At 36.0% G+C, this 22,810-nt stretch overlaps 1 protein-coding gene across 3 annotated transcripts in view; it reads right to left on the bottom strand.

Annotated features, from left to right (window-relative positions):
- The window catches only part of LOC142349710 (uncharacterized), an 88,636-nt gene extending 66,043 nt beyond the window's left edge, over window positions 1–22,593 (bottom strand). For 2 of the 3 annotated variants that reach the window (XM_075401441.1, XM_075401440.1), the window contains exon 1: window positions 22,312–22,590. In XM_075401441.1, the coding sequence (XP_075257556.1) occupies window positions 22,312–22,384 (73 nt within the window). In that variant the 5' untranslated portion in view covers window positions 22,385–22,590. Of the gene's footprint in view, window positions 1–22,311 lie in introns of all 3 variants that reach the window. The other variant, XM_075401442.1, reaches the window with a different exon arrangement.
- Window positions 22,594–22,810: the final 217 nt, after the last annotated feature.

Here is a 22,810-nt window from a genome sequence, read left to right as displayed (position 1 = left end):
CTTGGAGGTTATCGTATTATTACTATTACATGCAGCATATTGGCTAAAGCATAAACCTTTCGTTTTGTCAAAATATTATTTGAAAGGAACAGAAAAGAAACCTTGCATTAACTACTTAAAAAGGCAATCAGGTTCCGAAAATGAAAAACTTTTTCCAGTGCCGAGCGACAACAGCTTTCGATATTCATGAAACTATTTGTCCAATACAAAAAAGCAAACAATTTGTCAAAACAGCTAAGCTATACAAACAAAGCAACTTCAGGTGAAATTAACCCCCAATTTACACTTTACAGATGCAAGACGGATGACAACAATTTGACAGCTACATATGTTAAAGGAGATAAAATGAAATGCGCGGGCAGATTGAGTTGAAAAAACAACAAACAAACTTTTCTGTTAAAGTACATTTAACGATACAATGTCTATGCGGGAGTAAATGGGAGGAATGAAAAAACACGATTTGAAAATGGCCATGCTGTCAGTACTAGTTCAAATGTCTAAGATCGTAAGCAGTCGCATCTTGAGTAAAACGAACCCCGAGATAGCGTTATATGGAGTCCATTGAAACTAACCAGGTGCGTGGAATAAAGCAATATACACTGGCGTATAGAAAAGACAAATATCTAGATTTAAAAATACTGAAACTTTACTTTTTCACGAAGTTTTTTTGGTTTGATTCAATTAACTGAAGGGGAATAAAAATGTCATTTTCATTCAAAAAAAACCTTGTGAACGGGGTTCAATCGACGATCAACTAGAAGTAGGTGGAGAGCTGATTGAATATTCTTCAAGAAAACTATCAAAAAAGACGATGTTTCGAATGATTGCTTCAAATTTCGTTTGACAGAAATTGAAAAAACAGTAACCCAATACAACTCAAAGTCACTGAATTTGACGAGGCCAGCAATAATAGTCAGTTGCGAAGTTGAGGGTGACTATTAAACGTTGAAACAAGCAATGGGAAAATTATCTGCAAGAGAAAACTTGGTGAAAATGCTTATTAAATGTTGAAAAATGTCATTCTCTGCGTTAGAAGAGCATTTTTAAGGTACCAACTTTATTTTTCTCGGATGTGCACAAAATTTTCCGATTCGCTCCAGAGAAAAAAGCCAGCCTCGCATAAATATTCCACCATTAGAAAATATTGGAACAATAAACTAATCGAAAGTTTAAGCAATCATCTGACACAAAGAATATCAGAAAAACCAATTTTTGTATTACGAGTATTGTAATTTTGCAGCTTTTGAGCGTACTCTTTGCAAAAAACTGGAAAAAATAAAATAGCGAACGAAGCCGCCTGAATGATTGTGCCATACGATATGCAGGATATTCAGAAATGTCAAAAAATGCTCAGACACATCTCAACTTTCAGCAAAGACTTAAAAGACAAAGTAATTTTCCATTAAGTTCGTGTAATTTTTTTAAGTCGTGTAATCTGGTTTATTTGCAATCATCGTACTATTTTAAAACGGTCATTTGATATAAAACCTACGAAAATATTTCATGTTAAAGAACAAGCATAAAAAAATTACACTCAGTTCTGGTACGCGTATCATTATCTCACCTAACGATTTTTGGGGTACAGGTAGACAAACCACAATTATAATAATATCACTGCTCATTGTTTCTAATGATATTCTACTGCTCTACCAGTCACCTTAATACTTAATAGAATGTCCAAATGACAAACCTTCGGTGCAAAAAGTCGAAACCTAACCGACTAAACGTCGGAAGAATTGCTTTCGAACGACTAGTGGGAGCTCTAATCAATTGCAGCTTGCTTCAGTTGGGGTGGTGGAGCGTAAATGGGACTAAGAAGATCAATAGTGGGCTTCAAATAACCACATAAGAGGTTAACATATAGCACTTATACGAATTAAAGTGAAAAATGGCACCAGTTTAGGAGCACTTTTCATTTGACTCTTAGTATTAAAGTGCCGCACATTAAGTTCAGCTGCATGAAATTGTGATTGAGAAGGAATAATAGATCATGCCAAAAGCAAAAAGTCAAATGCATTAAAAATGACACGAAAAGTCAAGACTGTCAAGGGAAAATTTTGCATAAAAAAGACAAACGTTTACAATATTTGCCATGAACTTCGTAGGTTGAACATTTGTTTGAAAAAAACAAAGCATATATGGAGAAATCTCTCTACCCTTAGTTTCAACGAGATTTTTAAGTATGAATTATAGCCGGCACATTACCAGTCAAAAGCTGCAGAAATTTTCATGATTTAGCATGAGAGCTTGGAGGTTATCGTATTATTACTATTACATGCAGCATATTGGCTAAAACAAACCTTTCGTTTTGTCAAAATTTTATTTGAAAAGAACAGAAAAGAAACATTGCATTAACTACTTAAAAAGGCAATCAGGTTCCGAAAATGAAGAACTTTTTCCAGTACCGAGCGACAACAGCTTTCGATATTCATGAAACTATTTGTCCAATACAAAAAAGCAAACAATTTGTCAAAACAGCTAAGCTATACAAACAAAGCAACTTCAGGTGAAATTAACCCCCAATTTACACTTTACAGATGCAAGACGGATGACAACAATTTGACAGCTACATATGTTAAAGGAGATAAAATGAAATGCGCGGGCAGATTGAGTTGAAAAAACAACAAACAAACTTTTCTGTTAAAGTACATTTAACGATACAATGTCTATGCGGGAGTAAATGGGAGGAATGAAAAAACACGATTTGAAAATGGCCATGCTGTCAGTACTAGTTCAAATGTCTAAGATCGTAAGCAGTCGCATCTTGAGTAAAACGAACCCCGAGATAGCGTTATATGGAGTCCATTGAAACTAACCAGGTGCGTGGAATAAAGCAATATACACTGGCGTATAGAAAAGACAAATATCTAGATTTAAAAATACTGAAACTTTACTTTTTCACGAAGTTTTTTTGGTTTGATTCAATTAACTGAAGGGGAATAAAAATGTCATTTTTATTCAAAAAAAACCTTGTGAACGGGGTTCAATCGACGATCAACTAGAAGTAGGTGGAGAGCTGATTGAATATTCTTTAAGAAAACTATCAAAAAAGACGATGTTTCGAATGATTGCTTCAAATTTCGTTTGACAGAAATTGAAAAAACAGTAACCCAATACAACTCAAAGTCACTGAATTTGACGAGGCCAGCAATAATAGTCAGTTGCGAAGTTGAGGGTGACTATTAAACGTTGAAACAAGCAATGGGAAAATTATCTGCAAGAGAAAACTTGGTGAAAATGCTTATTAAATGTTGAAAAATGTCATTCTCTGCGTTAGAAGAGCATTTTTAAGGTACCAACTTTATTTTTCTCGGATGTGCACAAAATTTTCCGATTCGCTCCAGAGAAAAAAGCCAGCCTCGCATAAATATTCCACCATTAGAAAATATTGGAACAATAAACTAATCGAAAGTTTAAGCAATCATCTGACACAAAGAATATCAGAAAAACCAATTTTTGTATTACGAGTATTGTAATTTTGCAGCTTTTGAGCGTACTCTTTGCAAAAAACTGGAAAAAATAAAATAGCGAACGAAGCCGCCTGAATGATTGTGCCATACGATATGCAGGATATTCAGAAATGTCAAAAAATGCTCAGACACATCTCAACTTTCAGCAAAGACTTAAAAGACAAAGTAATTTTCCATTAAGTTCGTGTAATTTTTTTAAGTCGTGTAATCTGGTTTATTTGCAATCATCGTACTATTTTAAAACGGTCATTTGATATAAAACCTACGAAAATATTTCATGTTAAAGAACAAGCATAAAAAAATTACACTCAGTTCTGGTACGCGTATCATTATCTCACCTAACGATTTTTGGGGTACAGGTAGACAAACCACAATTATAATAATATCACTGCTCATTGTTTCTAATGATATTCTACTGCTCTACCAGTCACCTTAATACTTAATAGAATGTCCAAATGACAAACCTTCGGTGCAAAAAGTCGAAACCTAACCGACTAAACGTCGGAAGAATTGCTTTCGAACGACTAGTGGGAGCTCTAATCAATTGCAGCTTGCTTCAGTTGGGGTGGTGGAGCGTAAATGGGACTAAGAAGATCAATAGTGGGCTTCAAATAACCACATAAGAGGTTAACATATAGCACTTATACGAATTAAAGTGAAAAATGGCACCAGTTTAGGAGCACTTTTCATTTGACTCTTAGTATTAAAGTGCCGCACATTAAGTTCAGCTGCATGAAATTGTGATTGAGAAGGAATAATAGATCATGCCAAAAGCAAAAAGTCAAATGCATTAAAAATGACACGAAAAGTCAAGACTGTCAAGGGAAAATTTTGCATAAAAAAGACAAACGTTTACAATATTTGCCATGAACTTCGTAGGTTGAACATTTGTTTGAAAAAAACAAAGCATATATGGAGAAATCTCTCTACCCTTAGTTTCAACGAGATTTTTAAGTATGAATTATAGCCGGCACATTACCAGTCAAAAGCTGCAGAAATTTTCATGATTTAGCATGAGAGCTTGGAGGTTATCGTATTATTACTATTACATGCAGCATATTGGCTAAAACAAACCTTTCGTTTTGTCAAAATTTTATTTGAAAAGAACAGAAAAGAAACATTGCATTAACTACTTAAAAAGACAATCAGGTTCCGAAAATGAAGAACTTTTTCCAGTACCGAGCGACAACAGCTTTCGATATTCATGCAACTAGTTGTCCAATACAAAAAAGCGGACAATTTGTCAAAACAGCTAAGCTATACAAAAAAAGCAACTTCAAGTGACATTAACCCCCAATTTGACACTTTACAGATGCAAGACGGATGACAACAATTTGACAGCTACATATGTTAAAGGAGATAAAATGAAACACGTGGGCAGATTGAGTTGAGAAAACAACAAACAAACTTTTCGGTTAAAGTACATTTAACGATACAATGTCTATGCGGGAGTAAATGGGAGGAATGAAAAAACACGATTTGAAAATGGCCATGCAATCAGTACCAGTTCAAATGTCTATGATCGTAAGCAGTCTCATCTTGAGTAAAACGAACCCCGAGATAAGGTAATATGCAGTCCATTGAAACTAACCAGGTGCGTGGAAAAAAGCAATATACACTGTGGCGTATAAAAAAGACAAATATCTAGATTAAAAACTACTGAAACTTTACTTTTTGACAAAGTTTTTTGGTTTGATTTAATTAACTGAAGGGGAATAAAAATGTCATTTTTATTCAAAAAACAACCTTTTGAACGGGGTTCAATCGACGATCAACTAGAAGTAGGTGGAGAGCTGATTGAATATTCTTTAAAAAAAACTATCAAAAAAGACATGTTTCGAATGATTGCTTCAAATTTCGTCTGAGAAAATTGAAAAAACAGTAACCCAATACAACTCAAAATTACTGAATTTGACGAGGCCAGCAATAATAGTCAGTTGCGAAGATGAGGGTGACTATTAAACATTGAAACAAGCAATTGGAAAATTAACTGCAAGAGAAAACTTGGTGAAAATGCTCATTAAATGTTAAAAAAAATGTTAGTCTCTGCGTTAGAAGAGCATTTTTAAGGTACCAACTTTATTTTTCTCCGATGTTCACAAAATTTTCCGATTTGCTCCAGAGAAAAAAGCCAGCCTCGCATAAATATTCCACAATTAGTAAATATTGGAATAATAAACTAAACGAAAGTTTCAGCAAAATCAATAGGTCACTAAACCAACAGATAATAGTATATAAAATTGAAAGTTAATACTAAACTACGGAGACTATTGACTAAACATTATTATAACAGTGACTTCTATAGAAGCAATAAAAAAATTTTCGCTCTATTTAACAATGAAAACAATCTTAACTAAAAAGTGTAGGAGCCTAAGGGAGGGCTTTAACTAGGCGTGAATGATACCATTATGACTTTTAATTTTGATCACTGCTATATCGGCAGCGAAAAAATCTATTCAAAAGGCAAATGCAAGAAGGTAATTTTTGTACAAAAAGACAGGATTTTTAAGCAATCATCTGACACAAAACAGAAAAACCAATCCTTTATACTGCCATTATGGTAAATTTGCAGCTTTTGAGCGTACTCTTTGCAAAAAAAAACTGGAAATGAAAAATTAACGAACAAAGCCCCTTGAAGGATTGTGCCATCCGATATGCAGGATATTCAGAAATGTCAAAAAATGACGCTCAGACACATCTCAACTTTCAGCAAAGACTTAAAAGACAGTAATTTTCCATTAAGTTCGTGTAATTTTTTTAAGTCGTGTAATCTGGTTTATTTGCAATCATCATACTATTTTAAAACGGTCATTCGATATAAAACCTACGAAAATATTTCATGTTATAGAACAAGCATAAAAAATAATTACACTCAGTTCTGGTACGCGTATCATTATCTCACGTAACAATTTTTGGGGGTACAGGTAGACATACCACAATTAAAATATCACTGCTCATTGTTTCTAATGATATTCTACTGCTCTACCAGTCACCTTGAAACTGAATAGAATGTCCAAATGACAAACCTTTGGTGGAAAAAGTCGAAACATAACCGACTAAACGTCGGAAGAATTGCTCTCGAACGACTAGTGGGAGCTCTAACCAATTGCAGCCTGCTTCAGTCGGGGTGGTGGAGCGTAAATGGGACTATGAAGTTCAATAGTGGGCTTCAAATAACCACATAAGAGGTTAATATATAGCACTAATAAGAAATAAAGTGAAAAATGGCACCAGTTTCGGAGCACTTTTCATTTGATTCTTAGTATTAAATTGCCGCCAATTGAGTTCAGCTGCATTAAATTGTGATTGAGAAGGAATAATAGATCATGCGAAACGCAAAAAGTCAAATGCATTAAAAATTACACGAAAAGTCAAAACTGTCAAGGGAAAATATTGCATATAAAGACAAACGTTTACAATAATTCAACCTACCAAGAACTTGGTAGGTTGAACAATTGTTAAAAAAACAAAGCATATATGGAGAGAAACATAACCGACTAAACGTCGGAAGAATTGCTCTCGAACGACTAGTGGGAGCTCTACCCTTAGTTTCAATGAGATTTTTAAGTATGAATTATAGCCGGCACATTACCAGTCAAAAGCTGCAGAAATTTCCATGATTTAGCATGAGAGCGTGGAGGTTATCGTATTATTACTATTACATGCAGCATATTGGCTAAAGCATAAACTTTTCGTTTTGTCAAAATTTTATTTGAAAAGAACAGAAAAGAAACATCGCATTAACTACTTAAAAAGGCAATCAGGTTCCAAAAATGAAGAACTTTTTCCAGTACCAAGCAACAACAGCTTTCGATATTCATGCAACTAGTTGTCCAATACAAAAAAGCGGACAATTTGTCAAAACAGCTAAGCTATACAAAAAAAGCAACTTCAAGTGAAATTAACCCCCAATTTGACACTTTACAGATGCAAGACGGATGACAACAATTTGACAGCTACATATGTTAAAGGAGATAACATGAAACACGTGGGCAGATTGAGTTGAGAAAACAACAAACAAACTTTTCGGTTAAAGTACATTTAACGATACAATGTCTATGCGGGAGTAAATGGAGGAATGAAAAAACACGATTTGAAAATGGCCATGCAATCAGTACCAGTTCAAATGTCTATGATCGTAAGCAGTCTCATCTTGAGTAAAACGAACCCCGAGATAAGGTAATATGCAGTCCATTGAAACTAACCAGGTGCGTGGAAAAAAGCAATATACACTGTGGCGTATAAAAAAGACAAATATCTAGATTAAAAACTACTGAAACTTTACTTTTTGACACAGTTTTTTGGTTTGATTTAATTAACTGAAGGGGAATAAAAATGTCATTTTTATTCAAAAAACAACCTTTTGAACGGGGTTCAATCGACGATCAAATAGAAGTAGGTGGAGAGCTGATTGAATAATATTCTTTAAGAAAATTATCAAAAAAAGACACATGTTTCGAATAATAGCTTCAAATTCCGTTTGAGAGAAATTGAAAAAACAGTAACCCAATACAAATCAAGTTCACTGAAATTGACGAGGCCCGTAATAGTCAGTTGGGAAGATGAGGGTGACTATTAAACATTGAAACAAGCAATTGGAAAATTGTCTGCGAGTAAACTTGGTGAAAATGCTTATTAAATGTTAAAAAAACGTCATTCTCTGCGTTAGAAGAGCATTTTTAAGGTACCAACTTAATTTTTCTCGGATGTGCACAAAATTTTCCGATCTGCTCTAGAGAAAAAAAGCCAGCCTCGCATAAATATTCCACCATTAGAAAATATTGGAACAATAAACTAAACGAAAGTTTCAGCAAAATCAATAGGTCACTAAACCAACAGATAATAGTATATAAAATTGAAAGTTAATACTAAACTACGGAGACTATTGACTAAACATTTTTATAACGGTGACTTTTATAGAAGCAATAAAAAAATTTTTCGCTCTCTTTAACAATGAAAACAATCTTAACTAAAAAGTGTAGGAGCCTAAGGGAGGGCTTTAACTAGGCGTGGATGATACCATTATGACTTTTAATTTTGATCACTGCTATTTCGGCAGCAAAAAAATCTATTCAAAAGGCAAATGCAAGAAGGTAATTTTTGTACAAAAAGACAGGATTTTTAAGCAATCATCTGACACAAAACAGAAAAACCAATCCTTTATACTGCCATTATGGTAAATTTGCAGCTTTTGAGCGTACTCTTTGCAAAAAAACTGGAAATAAAAAATTAACGAACAAAGCCCCTTGAAGGATTGTGCCATCCGATATGCAGGATATTCAGAAATGTCAAAAAATGACGCTCAGACACATCTCAGCAAAAACTTAAAACACAAGGTAATTTTCCATTAAATTCGTGTAATTTTTAAAAGTCGTGGAATCTGGTTATTTTGCAATCATCACACATACTTAAAAACGTCTTCAGATATAAAACCTACGAAAATATTTCATGTTATAGAACAAGCATAAAAAAATTACACTCAGTTCTGGTACGCGTATCATTATCTCACCTAACGATTTTTGGGGGTACAGGTAGACAAACCACAATTATAATAACATCACTGCTCATTGTTTCTAATGATATTCTACTGCTCTACCAGTCACCTTGAAACTGAATAGAATGTCCAAATGACAAACCTTTGGTGGAAAAAGTCGAAACATAACCGACTAAACGTCGGAAGAATTGCTCTCGAACGACTAGTGGGAGCTCTAACCAATTGCAGCCTGCTTCAGTCGGGGTGGTGGAGCGTAAATGGGACTATGAAGTTCAATAGTGGGCTTCAAATAACCACATACGAGGTTAATATATAGCACTAATAAGAAATAAAGTGAAAAATGGCACCAGTTTCGGAGCACTTTTCATTTGATTCTTAGTATTAAATTGCCGCCAATTGAGTTCAGCTGCATGAAATTGTGATTGAGAAGGAATAATAGATCATGCGAAACGCAAAAAGTCAAATTAAAAATTACATGAAAAGTCAAAACTGTCAAGGGAAAATATTGCATATAAAGACAAACGTTTACAATAATTCAACCTACCAAGAACTTGGTAGGTTGAACAATTGTTAAAAAAACAAAGCATATATGGAGAGAAATCTCTACCCTTAGTTTCAATGAGATTTTTAAGTATGAATTTTAGCCGGCACATTACCAGTCAAAAGCTGCAGAAATGAAACAACAGACAAAAAAGGGGATTGCGTCAGCAAACCACCCAAAATTTCTCTTCTCACCGTGAGGTACGCCGACACAGTTCCGTGGGGGTAGGAAGGAGTGCTGTGGCATTCCTTGCTACGACCACCGATCTGTGTCGGCTCACCCCATGGTGTGTGTACTTTCGTGGATGTGTACGATTAGTAAAATTTACCCCATCTCGATCGGAGCGTTGCCATTGCATGTGAAAGGTAGGGTTGTGCTTGCATGTTTTACCACTGGTTGCCGTGGCCGTTTTAAAAGATATGATTGTCATGTGGGTTGCACTGCATGGTTATCTCAGCCTGATATATTAGCCAAACATTTTCCCCACTGCTCTTTTATAGAGAAGAATTATTGAATTGAAATGAAATAGTGTCAATGCTCAAAACACTCAGTCAGTTATTTTCGAAAAAAACAGTCAATGACAACAATAGCAACGTTCCATCTAAACAGAAAACATTAAAAAACAATAGAGTAACATAGCCGGCAGATTGCCGGAAAATTACCGCGATAGACGCTTGTGGCCTCAAATGAACTGAAACAAACACGATAGACAGATCGACCACAGTTCCTTTAATAGACCACCAGAACTTTTGGGATAGATTCAAACTGTCAATTTTATGACACATACGGTCTATATAGAAAAAGCCCTAAAGGGCTTTTTCAAAATTGATAAAAATCAAAAACTCAAGACTATACTCAAGAATTAGAGCACATAAGTTTAGCACTTGTGCACACTATTGATCTTTAACTAGTAAATTTTCATAAAATTTAAAGTCTCATAAGTGAGTTCAGAAGTCATTTTTGAGTGAGATAAATCCCGCAATTGACCTAAAAGCAGAAGTGATGTCATGCGCAAAAACTTTAAATGCAAAGCAGAAGTCTTTGAAATCAATGAAAGTCATATCCAAGAATTCGGGCCAAGAATCGTCGATGGGGACGATGAAAAATCACAATGTCCCCAATAATAGCCGCTATCGCTTCGTGGCTATTAAAATAAGATTATTCACAATACAGAAAAAGGTTTCCATAATTTGTCAACTTTCCTTTACTCAAAGCCGCACAATGATTTGGAGATGACATTGCAATTGAGGTCCAATGGTTGGTAAAAAGGCATTGATAATTCTTGGATTGATCAAAAATTTTTTATTTCCGTAACAATTTTGCGAGTACTTGCTATCCTTCACGATGCTTCCAGTTGTTTATATGAATACTGTGAAAGAAACTGTTATTCTTATGTTCTAACCTGCCCTATAACAAACGAGCATCTTGGTCAAGTGACCGGTCTTGATTTTCGCCTATATCTGAACAATTTCAAAAAGAACTTAATCCGGTTACTAGAATGAAGTCACGTGCAGTGTACTGGAAATCGCCTCCAACTTCCTTCAATTCATTTTTGTTGAGCGAAAAGAAACCCTTTCGTTAGGTTTTAAAAAGTCTTCATGATTTAGCATGAGAGCTTGGATACTAACCGTATTATTACTATTACTTGCAGCATATTTGCCAAAGCATAATCCTTTTGTTGAAATTTAATTTAAAGGAGCATAAAAGACACAAATCTACTACGTTCCGAAAATGAAAAACTTATCCGAGTATCGAGCAATAACAGCTTTTGATCTACATTAACTAGTTGTCCAATGCAAAAAAGCAGACAATTTCTCAGAAAAGCTCAGCTAATCTAAAAGAGCTACATCAAGTGAAATTAACCACCAATTTAACACTTTACAGTTGAATGATGGATGAAAAAAATTTGACAACTACATATGTTAAAGGAGAAAAATGAAACGCGTGGGTTGATTGAGTTGAGAAAACAACAAACTTTTCTGTTGGAGTACATTTAATACATTTAACCATGCAATGTCTATGCACCAAAATTTCCATCTGTTTTTTTACTTTTAGCAAAACTAGCAACCCTAATTTCAATCCTTGCAGAGAAAGAGAACACAAAATTTTCTAGCTCTGAGCAGATAACAGAAATGGACCGTTGCCTTTTTGTGTTGGACAATTGATGTGAAGCTTTTGCTCAACAAAGAACATTCCAAATGAGCAATAGCGGGTCCACAAAAAATTTTTATTTACAGAAGGCACAAACTGTTGCAAAAAAGGTGAACAACTCTTGATTTTGATACCATACACAATTTAATTCGAATGTCTTGATGTTCAAACGTTTGCTTCCATTGGTCGACAACCTAACGACACGCGGTTTTTATGAGATAACTGGGACCTAGCTACCAAGAAATCTTGGCCAATCATCGGCCTCTTTGGACCCAAAAACGGCAGATGCTTTTCTTACTTTAATATTGTGCCACCTGAAACTATAGTTTTTTTAGCTCTGCGCAGATAACAGACCCGGACAGTTTCCGTTCGTGTTGAACAATTCCTGAAGATATTTTCAACAAAAAATATTCCAAATGATCAACAGCGGGTCCACAAACAACTTTTAAAATAAGGAAAAGCACAATTTGTTCCCAAAATAATCAAGAACTATTGATTTTCATACAACAAACAAATTTATCTAAATTTCTTGATAGTCAAGATTGCTTGAAGTTATCGACAACCGAAAAACACGCAGTTTAGATGAGAGAGCTTGGAGCTAGCTACCGAGAAAGCTTGCCAATTTTTGGCCAACTTGGGCCCGCAAACGTGAGACGCTTTACGTCACTCTAATATTGTGCCATCAGAAACCCCAGTTTTTTTAGCTCTGAGCAGATAACAGAATTGGAGAGTTGCCGTGTCGTGTTGAAAAATTCCTGTGAAGCAACAAGAGCTTTTCAACGACACAGGCTTTTTTCAGCAACAAGCTATATTTCCCTCAAGAGCAGGCCAAGTTTCAATCATCGGAGAGAGAAATAAACAGTCTCGAGCGGACAATGCAAGTGTACAGTTGTGTTTTAAGGACTAGCGAAGACCTTTTTATCGACAAAAGTTTTCCGAATGAGCAACATTGGGTCCAGACAAACGTGATTGCTTTTTACGTGAACAACGATCGGTTCCAACAGAGGAAACGGCCAGAAACTATCGATTTTAATGCTACACAATTCTATTCAACTCTTGTGATGTTCAACGCCACCTGAACCCCCAGTTTTATTTGCCTCTTGCTAAAGTTTCAATTACAAACCTAACCAATGAAAAAATGCTGCGTCCGATGTTACATTTATCGGATACAAATGAAATATATGATTAAGGACGCTCCTAAAAAATTTATACACATTTCATGTGCGTGTTTTCTCACGTTGTCAATTGCAATGTTCCCGTTTACAATCGAAACTCACGACAAATCATTTAGAAAAATTGTGTTCAGACAATAAGTTAAAAAGAACATTCTTTTCTGCGGTCAAACGGTTAGTCTTGTTTTTTTTATACTTGTCCTTTAGAAAATCAAAATTCACACAGATGAACTTAATTTGAATCCAGAACAGGTTTTTACGATGAATCTACCTGTAAAGAGGGAAATCCAAGGAAACCTACTTTGTAGGAACTAATCTTCTCAGTTATCACATAAAGCCAAAGCCACAGCTTTTGAATCAATAATGAAGCAAGTTTAACTTGCTTCTTTCAAAAAAATCGACGTGCAGAATTTGTACTCCAGCACATTGTTCTACCAGAAATAGTTACAATTTTCGATGATTTCAAATACTCACATAAAACAAATCCTACCAGCCTATGAGAGCTAGCAAAAACTTTTCTGAACCCAAGAAAGTCCGCAATCAGCCAGAGGAAACAGCACCCACCCCACAAAAGGAAATCCAGAAGTCAGAAACCAGAGACCGAACAGAAAAATGGTCTTGCTTCTTGTGGTCAAACGACGCTAGACCAATTTTCTTTTACAGAATACCGCTCGATTCAGTTTTATTTCGCACGCTCTCAACATGGCAGGTCCAGGGACCAAATTTTACTAATAATAATAATTTAATTTCCTCAATGCTATATAAATAACAATTCTAATTTAATAAATCAATGAAATAAAAAGCACCAAGGTGGACGGTGCCTTTAACAATAATGCCTTTAACAATAAAATTAAGCCCTAGAAATTTCAACCAATCGAGCAGCAATTTGTCAAAAACACCTTTGTTTCCAAATACGATTTCATCACTGCAAGCAACATTTTGCTTGGGCTTGATATCGCATTGTGCTATGCATTGTCCACATGATGCCCAACATCATTTTCAACAGTATTGGTCTAGGGTATTTCGCTGAGAAGACGCAAGACATTTTTCTTTTGTTCGGTCTCTTTTGTTCTCTCCAATTTTTTTGCGTACTGGGTTTTGTGTTACCTCTGCCTGATTGCCGACTTCGGTGGGTTCTGAAGAACTCTTGCTCGCTCTCATGGGTTGGTAGGATTTACTTTGCGTACGTCTTTCAAATCAGATCAGGTTCAAATTGTGGAGCAAATTAAATTTCTGAATACCTTTGTCTATCGATTTTATTAGCTGTTAACTGTAGGTCGTACAAAAAAGCTTGTTGATCTGTCGGTTTATTGTCTATGCTAAGTACATTACTACCGCAATACAATTATGTCTTATTGAATAACATAGCCGGCAGATTGCCGGAATAGCTGCGAAATAGACTTGCGTGCCGTAAAATACAGATGGAAAAAGATACAGAAGTGAGTTGATAATAGTTATCGCCGGCGTCTATAAAACTTACAAGTTTATTTCAAAGGAGGCTGTTTTTGGGTGCAAAAAAATTTTCCCTGTCGCGTCTCGAACCGGCGATCTCCGGATTAACAGTCAGTCGCCTTAACCACTCGGCTGTCGGACCATACAATCTGTTTTCTTACAATCAACTTTGTTTTAGGAACAGATTCTGTTTCTGAATAACCGCAATTTAGGTCACGCAGAAAGCGTGAAATCAAGCGCGAAAAAGCCATTTAAGCAGTGACGAGACAGAATGTTCTAGAACAAATGTAAAACGAAAATGAAGCGTCAGACGACGAAACAAAAAAAAACCAAGAGCACCGCAATATAGCTACGCTCAGCTTACAGCTTCGCAGCTATAAAAATGATCGATAACTAACTTTCTGATAGACTTGCTTCAAAACTGATTCATAAAATGTGACTTTGGGTTTGTTGTGACAACTGGTTCCCTTTCACTAACTGAATCCATTTTCTCCGGTTCTACTTGGTCAGGTCAACCAACTCAAGCAATCTAATGAATATCACGTGAATTGAATAAAATTGTTCAGTGTTAAAACCAATAATTCCTGATCAATTCGTCTACAGGAAACGATCGTTCTTCAAGTACAGAAACAATCAGGTTTCTGTGTGGGAGCAGTGTTGCTCATTTGCAAACTATGTCGAGGACTATTTTTCCGCTAAAATCGCCGAACACCAAAACAGCAGAAAAATTGGGTTATCCACTCAAAACTAGAAACCTAAAATTGTATGTTTATTTCTCTCTCCGATTATTGAAGCTTGGGATCCTCTTGTTGGTGAAAAAACCGATTAAAACCTTCGCAAGAACGCGTGCTATAATAGAAATTCAAAAAGCAACTATTCTCCCATAACAGAATGGTACAGCGACATCCATGAAAAAATTATAGGTAGTACAAATATATTTATTCCTATTTTTGGATTCTGAAGAGCATACTCAACTGTACACGAAAGCAGTCAAACCCAAAAAAGCGACTCTTTACACTCAAGACCGTGAAACACCAGCTTTAGACAATTAGCAATAAGGACAGGTCAGAAACTTTCCGTGAAATATACAACCTCTGATCGAGGTAAGGTTGAATCATAACCTCCAAAACAGTCTTTCATTTTTTAGTCATCAAAAACTAACTCGGGTACGCCTCATCCATATCAATTTGATCAATTGAACTGATTCAAAACAGTGATTGTTAAATAGTTAAGGAAAATAAAATATTCTACTTGGATTTATTGTAAAGCCAAAATTATTTGTCGAAAAGAAAAATACATGAGTTGAGGGTTTTCCTAAACGTCACACTGTAGCTTGCTCTCATTTAACGCTCAATCTGGTAAAGTAAAATCGAATCAACGTTGTCCTCTCCCACACAAGCAGTTCAGTTTTTCGGCAGACTGCTATCAGTCATGTGCATTTGAAGGGGTACTGGCAGCCTGCGCATAGGTAAAGGAGTTATTTGCATTCTTCGCATTGATGCTTGAAGACCGTAAAACACCAACTTTAGACAATTAGCCATAAGGACATGAATAAAACTTTTCGCGAAATATACAACCTCTGATCGAGGTAAGGTTGAATTATAGCCTCCAAAACAGTCTTTCATTTTTTAGTCATCAAAAACTAACTCGGGTACGCCTCATCCATATCAATTTGATCAATTGAACTGATTCAAAACAGTGATTGTTAAATAGTTAAGGAAAATAAAATATTCTACTTGGATTTATTGTAAAGCCAAAATTATTTGTCGAAAAGAAAAATACATGAGTTGAGGGTTTTCCTAAACGTCACACTGTAGCTTGCTCTCATTTAACGCTCAATCTGGTAAAGTAAAAACGAATCAACGTTGTCCTCTCCCACACAAGCAGTTCAGTTTTTCGGCAGACTGCTATCAGTCATGTGCATTTGAAGGGGTACTGGCAGCCTGCGCATAGGTAAAGGAGTTATTTGCATTCTTCGCATTGATGCTTGAAGACCGTAAAACACCAACTTTAGACAATTAGCCATAAGGACATGAATAAAACTTTTCGCGAAATATACAACCTCTGATCGAGGTAAGGTTGAATTATAGCCTCCAAAACAGTCTTTCATTTTTTACTCATCAAAAACTAGCTTAGGTACGCATCATCCATATCAATTTGATCAATTGAACGGATTCAAAACAGTGATTGCTATAAATTTAAAGAACATAGCCGGCAGATTGCCGGAATAGCTGCGAAATAGACTTGCGTGCCGTAAAATACAGATGGAAAAAGATACAGAAGTGAGTTGATAATAGTTATCGCCGCCGCCTATAAAACTTACAAGTTTATTTCAAAGGAGGTTGTTTTTGGGTGCAAAAAAATTTTCCCTGTCGCGTCTCGAACCGGCGATCTCCGGATTAACAGCCAGCCGCCTTAACCACTCGGCTGTCGTACCATACAATCTGTTTTCTTACAATCAACTTTGTTTTACGAACAGATTCTGTTTCTGAATAACCGCAATTTAGGTCACGCAGAAAGCGTGAAATCAAGCGCGAAAAAGCCATTTAAGCAGTGACGAGACAGAATGTTCTAGAACAAATGTAAAACGAAAATGAAGCGTCAGACGACGAAACAAAAAAAACCAAGAGCACCGCAATATAGCTACGCTCAGCTTACAGCTTCGCAGCTATAAAAATAAGTTAATATTCTACTTGAATTTATTGTATCGAGCCAAAATTATTTGTCAAAAGAAAAATACATGAGTTAGAAATCTAGAAATTACCTATACCTCAAAGTGTAGCTTGCTTTCATTCAACGCTCAATCAGGTAAAGTAAAATCGAATCAACGTTGTCCTCTCACACAACCAGTTCAGTTTCTTCAGGAGACTGCTATCAGTCATGTGCATTTGAAAAGGTACTGCGCATAGGAAAAGGCGTTAATTGTATGCCTCGCATTGACGCTTGAATGGACATACAATTCAAACAACTCTTCGCACGGATTTTCTGATGATCGTTTAGCACCACTGTAAGCAATCTGCTGTTTCCTCAATTCAATTTGTCCACTCGTTTCAAATATTTTGTTGAGGAAAAAAGACTAACGTTCTCATCCCTCATGCAACTGTAATCTATAAAATTGGGGGATGAGTTTACTTGAAGTAAAGATGCAAAAGTTTTTTTTTCAATCGCCGATCCATCTGCCAGCTACTGGCAGAAAATATTTCCTTCTGGCACGGCGCCTGTTTTTTTGTAGTATCGGACATCTGATTGCAAGTAGATCAAAAACTGTGTTTCTCGTGGTTTGAGTTTTGTTCCTTTCCAGTCATTTTTTTGAAATGGAAAACTGATTGTTCTCTGACAAGTATGCTGCAAGTATAAGTACGGATAGTCCAGTCTTTCCAAAGCTAAGCCATGAGAAATTTTGAAGCCCAACGAAAAGCCTAGTTTTCAGTCAATAAATTTAAATTAAAGGAAGTCAGAGGCAAATGGGAAACCGTGTTTTTGCAATTTTTGGTAGAAACAGAAAGTTCTTTTATTATGATACCAGACTTTTTATAACGAAAGCCTTCAAATATCAGTACAAATGTACCAGACTTAAGCATTGCAGTGAAATGGACAAATTGTTTTTAAAAAGTCTTGGCATATAGGCGAAAATAGGACCTCCAACTTGCCACTGTTCTTAGTAGTTTCGTTTCTCCGCAGAGTTTTTTTCCCTATGTTCTGAACTTCTGTTCTCTAAAAGACTTCTAAGTAGTTTCGATTAGTGTTTTGTCAAAGGTAACTTTGCCATTGATAACGTTAGGATGCTCACAAATCATTTAAGAAACCATCGTTTAGGAAAACCTTGACCAAATTTTTCAATTTTGGATCAGATTGTTGTAACATCTGACGCAGCATACATATATCTTTTTAATTGTTTAGGTTTGTAAGTGAAACTTAAGCAGAAGGCAAAAAACTTGGCGATGTGGCCGAATTAAAGTAGGAAATTATCGTAAAGCGTCTGATTTTTGGGCTAAATCAAATAAAAAACAGATTTATTGGTAGCTACATAGCCTTCTCTTAAAAACTGGGTGTTGTTAAGTTGTCGACCCACTAAAATGTACTGTTGATAATCACGAGATTCGAATCAAACTGTGCAATGTTAAAATCAATAGTTCCTGTCCATTTCCTCTGTTTAAACCGACTGTTCTTCCGTAAAAGACACAGGTTTTTTGTGGACCCTTTGTTAATCATTTGAAAACTTTGTCGATGAAAATCTTTTTCGCCGGAATCGATGCACACTAAAAGACAACAGTACAACTGCTTTATCCGCTCAAAACTGAAAAATTAAAATTGTACTTTTAATTCTCTCCAATTACTGAGGCTGGGACTAATCGTGTTCGTAATGAGAACAGATTAAAATTTTGGCTAGAACGCGTTCTGAAGTAAAAATTCAAAAATTAACTATTCTCCCAAAACAAAGTACACAGACAGCCATGAACACTCTATGGGTAGTACAAACACTCTATGGGTAGTGTAACAGCTTTTTTCAATCGGCGAATCATAAGTCAGCCACTGGTAGAAACGATTAGCTGTCTTTCTGGCGAAGTGCCTGTTTTTTGTAGTTTCGGACATCTGATCGCAAGTAGATAAAATATGTGTATTTCGGGGTTTGTCTGTTCTGTTCCTTTCAAATTAAATTTTTGAAATGGAAACCTGATTGTTCTCTGACTAGTATGCTGCAAGTAAAAATACGGATAAATTAGACTATCCCAAGCTAAACAAAGAAGAATGTTTGAAACCCAACGAACAGACTACTTTTCACTAAATGAAGGTAAAATAAAGAAAATCAGAGGCAAATTGTAAACCGTGTTTTTGTAGCCTTAAACAAGACCCGTCACTTGCTCAAGATACTCGTTTGTTACAAAGCACGGTAGAACGTAGAATAGCCGGGTCCTTTACGCAGTATTCATATACACAACCGGAAGCATCGTAAGGGGTAGCATGTAATCAAAATTTGAACGGACTTGAAATTTTTATCGAACGAAGAATTATCGATGCCTATTTACCCACTATAGGGCCGCAATAGCAAGTCAATCTCCAAACCAAGGTCCAGGTCTATGTGAAGGCAAGATGCTTAAAAGCATGAAAAACCTTTCTCCGTATTGTGAATAATCTTTTTCAGTTCTTTGTAAATTTAATTATTACGTTTTAAATCGGACGTTATCATTGACCTTGTGCGCAATTTCGATAATGAGACTTCTGTTTTGAGGAATCACACTACTCCAGTTCAACCAAATAACTCTTCCCAGTAAAAGGAAGAAAAGTATGGGAAAGTAGGAGGGGGAAAGTATGGCTAATAATCCCGAAAACCAGGGAGCAAGATCCACATGACAACCAATTCCTTTTGCATAGGTCAAAACAACCAATCTTATTTCATGAGAGAGCAACCCACATGACAACCATAACTTTTACAAGGTCATTACAGACAGTCAATCCCAAAACATGCAAGGTTAGCCTACTTTTCACGTGCAATGAAACCCCTCCCCCATCTGCATGGGTGTAAATTTTAATACTTGTGCGTGATTGTCTGTGGTGGGGTCTTCACAATCAGAAATTATGTCTCAGTTCCAGCAAATCAGATACTTTGAGACAAATAAGCTCTAAAAGAACGCTTCTAAAGTTCTTCGTTTAATGCTACCATTCCACTATTTTTCAAAAAAAATCATTTTTCTCTCTACTGCATACAAAATCACAAGCATTCCTATCCTAAAATGTTGCAATTCTTTAAATTTCAAATTTAGCGACAACCTTTTAACCACAGAGCGGATTTAAGTTTAACTAACTTGAAATTCTGAAAGCAAACTAACTGACATAAAGCAATCAATAGTTAAAAATTACAGAATTTAGTTATATAGACTAAAACATGGTATAAATTTGTCTCAAGGAATTGAAAGAAAGTTTACTTCCGAGCACTACAACAAACACAATATTACTACAAAAAAGCCATTCAGATCAATGATGCTTTGCAAGACCTCTAGGGTAATCAAGTTCCGCAATAAAGGAAAAGGGGCAAAAACTATTGTTCTGTCGATTTCAAATAAAGAATTTGCCTTAAAGTTAGTGCACGGTTACCCGGTTGGTCCTCAATGGCGTACTTTTTGCGATTTTTGTTCGAATAGAAGAAAGACTGAAGATGGCCCATCATCTCCAGTCATGTACATTTAAACAGGTACTGGCTGCATGGGCAAAGGGGTTTCTTACATGCTTCGCATTTGCGCCTGCAGGGACATATAGTTGAAACGAACAATTTCTGTTGCTCGCTTAGCACCAGAGTAAGCAATCTGTTATTCCCTGAACGCAATTTGCCAATTTAATCTATTTTTTGTTGGAGAAAAAAAAGTAACTATCCGCTCGTTCTCTGTCATACAACTGTAATCCAAAAAGAGGAATGAGTTTACTTGAAGTAAAGATGTAACAGTTTTTTTCAATCGGCGAACCATAAGTCAGCCACTGGTAGAAACGATTAGCTGTCTTTCTGGCGAAGTGCCTGTTTTTTGTAGTTTCGGACATCTGATCGCAAGTAGATAAAATATGTGTATTTCGGGGTTTGTCTTTTCTGTTCCTTTCAAATTAAATTTTTGAAATGGAAACCTGATTGTTCTCTGACTAGTATGCTGCAAGTAAAAGTACGGATAAATTAGACTATTCCAAGCTAAACAACGAAGAAAGTTTGAAACCCAACGAACAGACTACTTTTCACTAAATGAAGGTAAAATAAAGGAAATCAGAGGCAAATGGTAAACCGTGTTTTTGTAACCTTAAACAAGACCTGTCACTTGCTCAAGATACTCGTTTGTTACAGAGCACGGTGGAACGTAAAAAAGCCGGGTCCTTTACGCAGTATTCATATACACAACCGGAAGCATCGGGAAGGGTAGCATGTAATCAAAATTTGAACGGACTTGAAATTTTTATCGAACGAAGAATTATCGATGCCTATTTACCCACTATAGAGCCGCAATAGCAACTCAATCTCCAAACCAAGGTCCAGGTCTACGTGAAGGCAAGATGCTTAAAAGCATAGAAACCTTTCTCCGTATTGTGAATAATCTTTTTCAGTTCTTTGTAAATTTAATTATTACGTTTTAAATCGGACGTTATCATTGACATTGTGCGCAATTTCGAAAATGAGACTTCTGTTTTGAGGAACCACACTACTCCAGTTCAACCGAATAACTCTTCCCAGTAAAAGGAAGAAAAGTATGGGAAAGTAGGAGGGGGAAAAGTATGGCTAATAATCCCGAAAACCAGGGAGCACGATCCACATGACAACCAATTCCTTTTGCATAGCTCAAAACAACCAATCTTATTTCATGAGAGAGCAACCCACATGACAACCATAACTTTTACAAGGTCATGACAGACAGTCAATGCCAAAACATGCAAGGTTAGCCTACTTTTCACATGCAATGACACCCCTCCCCCATCTGCATGGGTGTAAATTTTAATACTTGTGCGTGATTGTCTGTGGTGGGGTCTTGACAATCAGACATTATGTCTCAGTTCCAGCAAATCAGATACTTTGAGATAAATAAACTCTAAAAGAACGCTTCTAAAGTTCTTCGTTTAATGCTACCCTTCCACTATTTTTCAAAAAAATCATTGTTTCTCTCTACTGCATACAAAATCACAAGCATTCCTATCCTACAATGTTGCAATTCTTTAAATTTCAAATTTAGCGACAACCTTTTAACCACAGAGCGGATTTAAGTTTAACTAACTTGAAATTCTGAAAGCAAACTAACTGACATAAAGCAATCAATAGTTAAAAATTACCGAATATAGTGTTATAGACCAAAACATGGTATAAATTTGTCTCAAGCAATTGAAAGAAAGTTTACTTCCGAGCTCTCCAACAAACACAATATTACTACAAAAATGTCATTCAGATCAATGAAGCTTTGCAAGACCTTTAGGGTAATCAAGTTCCGCAATGAAGGAAAAGGGGCAAAAACTATTGTTCTGTCGATTTCAAATAAAGAATTTGCCTTAAAATTAGTGCACGGTTACCTGATTGTTCCTCAATGGCGTACTTTTTGCGATTTTTGGTCGAATAGAAGAAAGACTGAAGATGGTCCATCATCTCCAGAAACCAATTACTCAAGTAGTCTCCCTCGATTTTGGCAGTGAACGAGCAAACGTCGGCAAATGTCGTCACGTGTATTTTGAATTGGTAGCTCTGGATCGCTTCATATGGTATCAATTTATACCTTTCCGGCACGAGAACCCTTTGCCTTAAATTGTTGACCGTCAACAATCTGTACTGGTACTAAAATGAAACAAAACTAGCAGGCCCGCAAAATCATCACAAGAAAATCATTTAAAAGAATAGGTTTAAAATTGAGATTTTTTTCGTACCAGCTCAGGCTGTAAGCCATGACCCTCGTTCAACAGCCAGAGGTATTACGTTACTTTACCGATGTGTTTGGTTTAGTATATAACCCCAAGTAATACCAATTTTTTGATCGACTTAATTGGCTTTGCTACCTTGCAAATTTAAGTACCGCTA

Source organism: Convolutriloba macropyga, chromosome 11 (genome assembly GCF_964194025.1).
Source record: "Convolutriloba macropyga chromosome 11, txConMacr16.3, whole genome shotgun sequence".
Lineage (NCBI taxonomy): Eukaryota > Metazoa > Xenacoelomorpha > Acoela > Convolutidae > Convolutriloba > Convolutriloba macropyga.
This window is presented reverse-complemented; position numbering and strand designations above follow the sequence as displayed.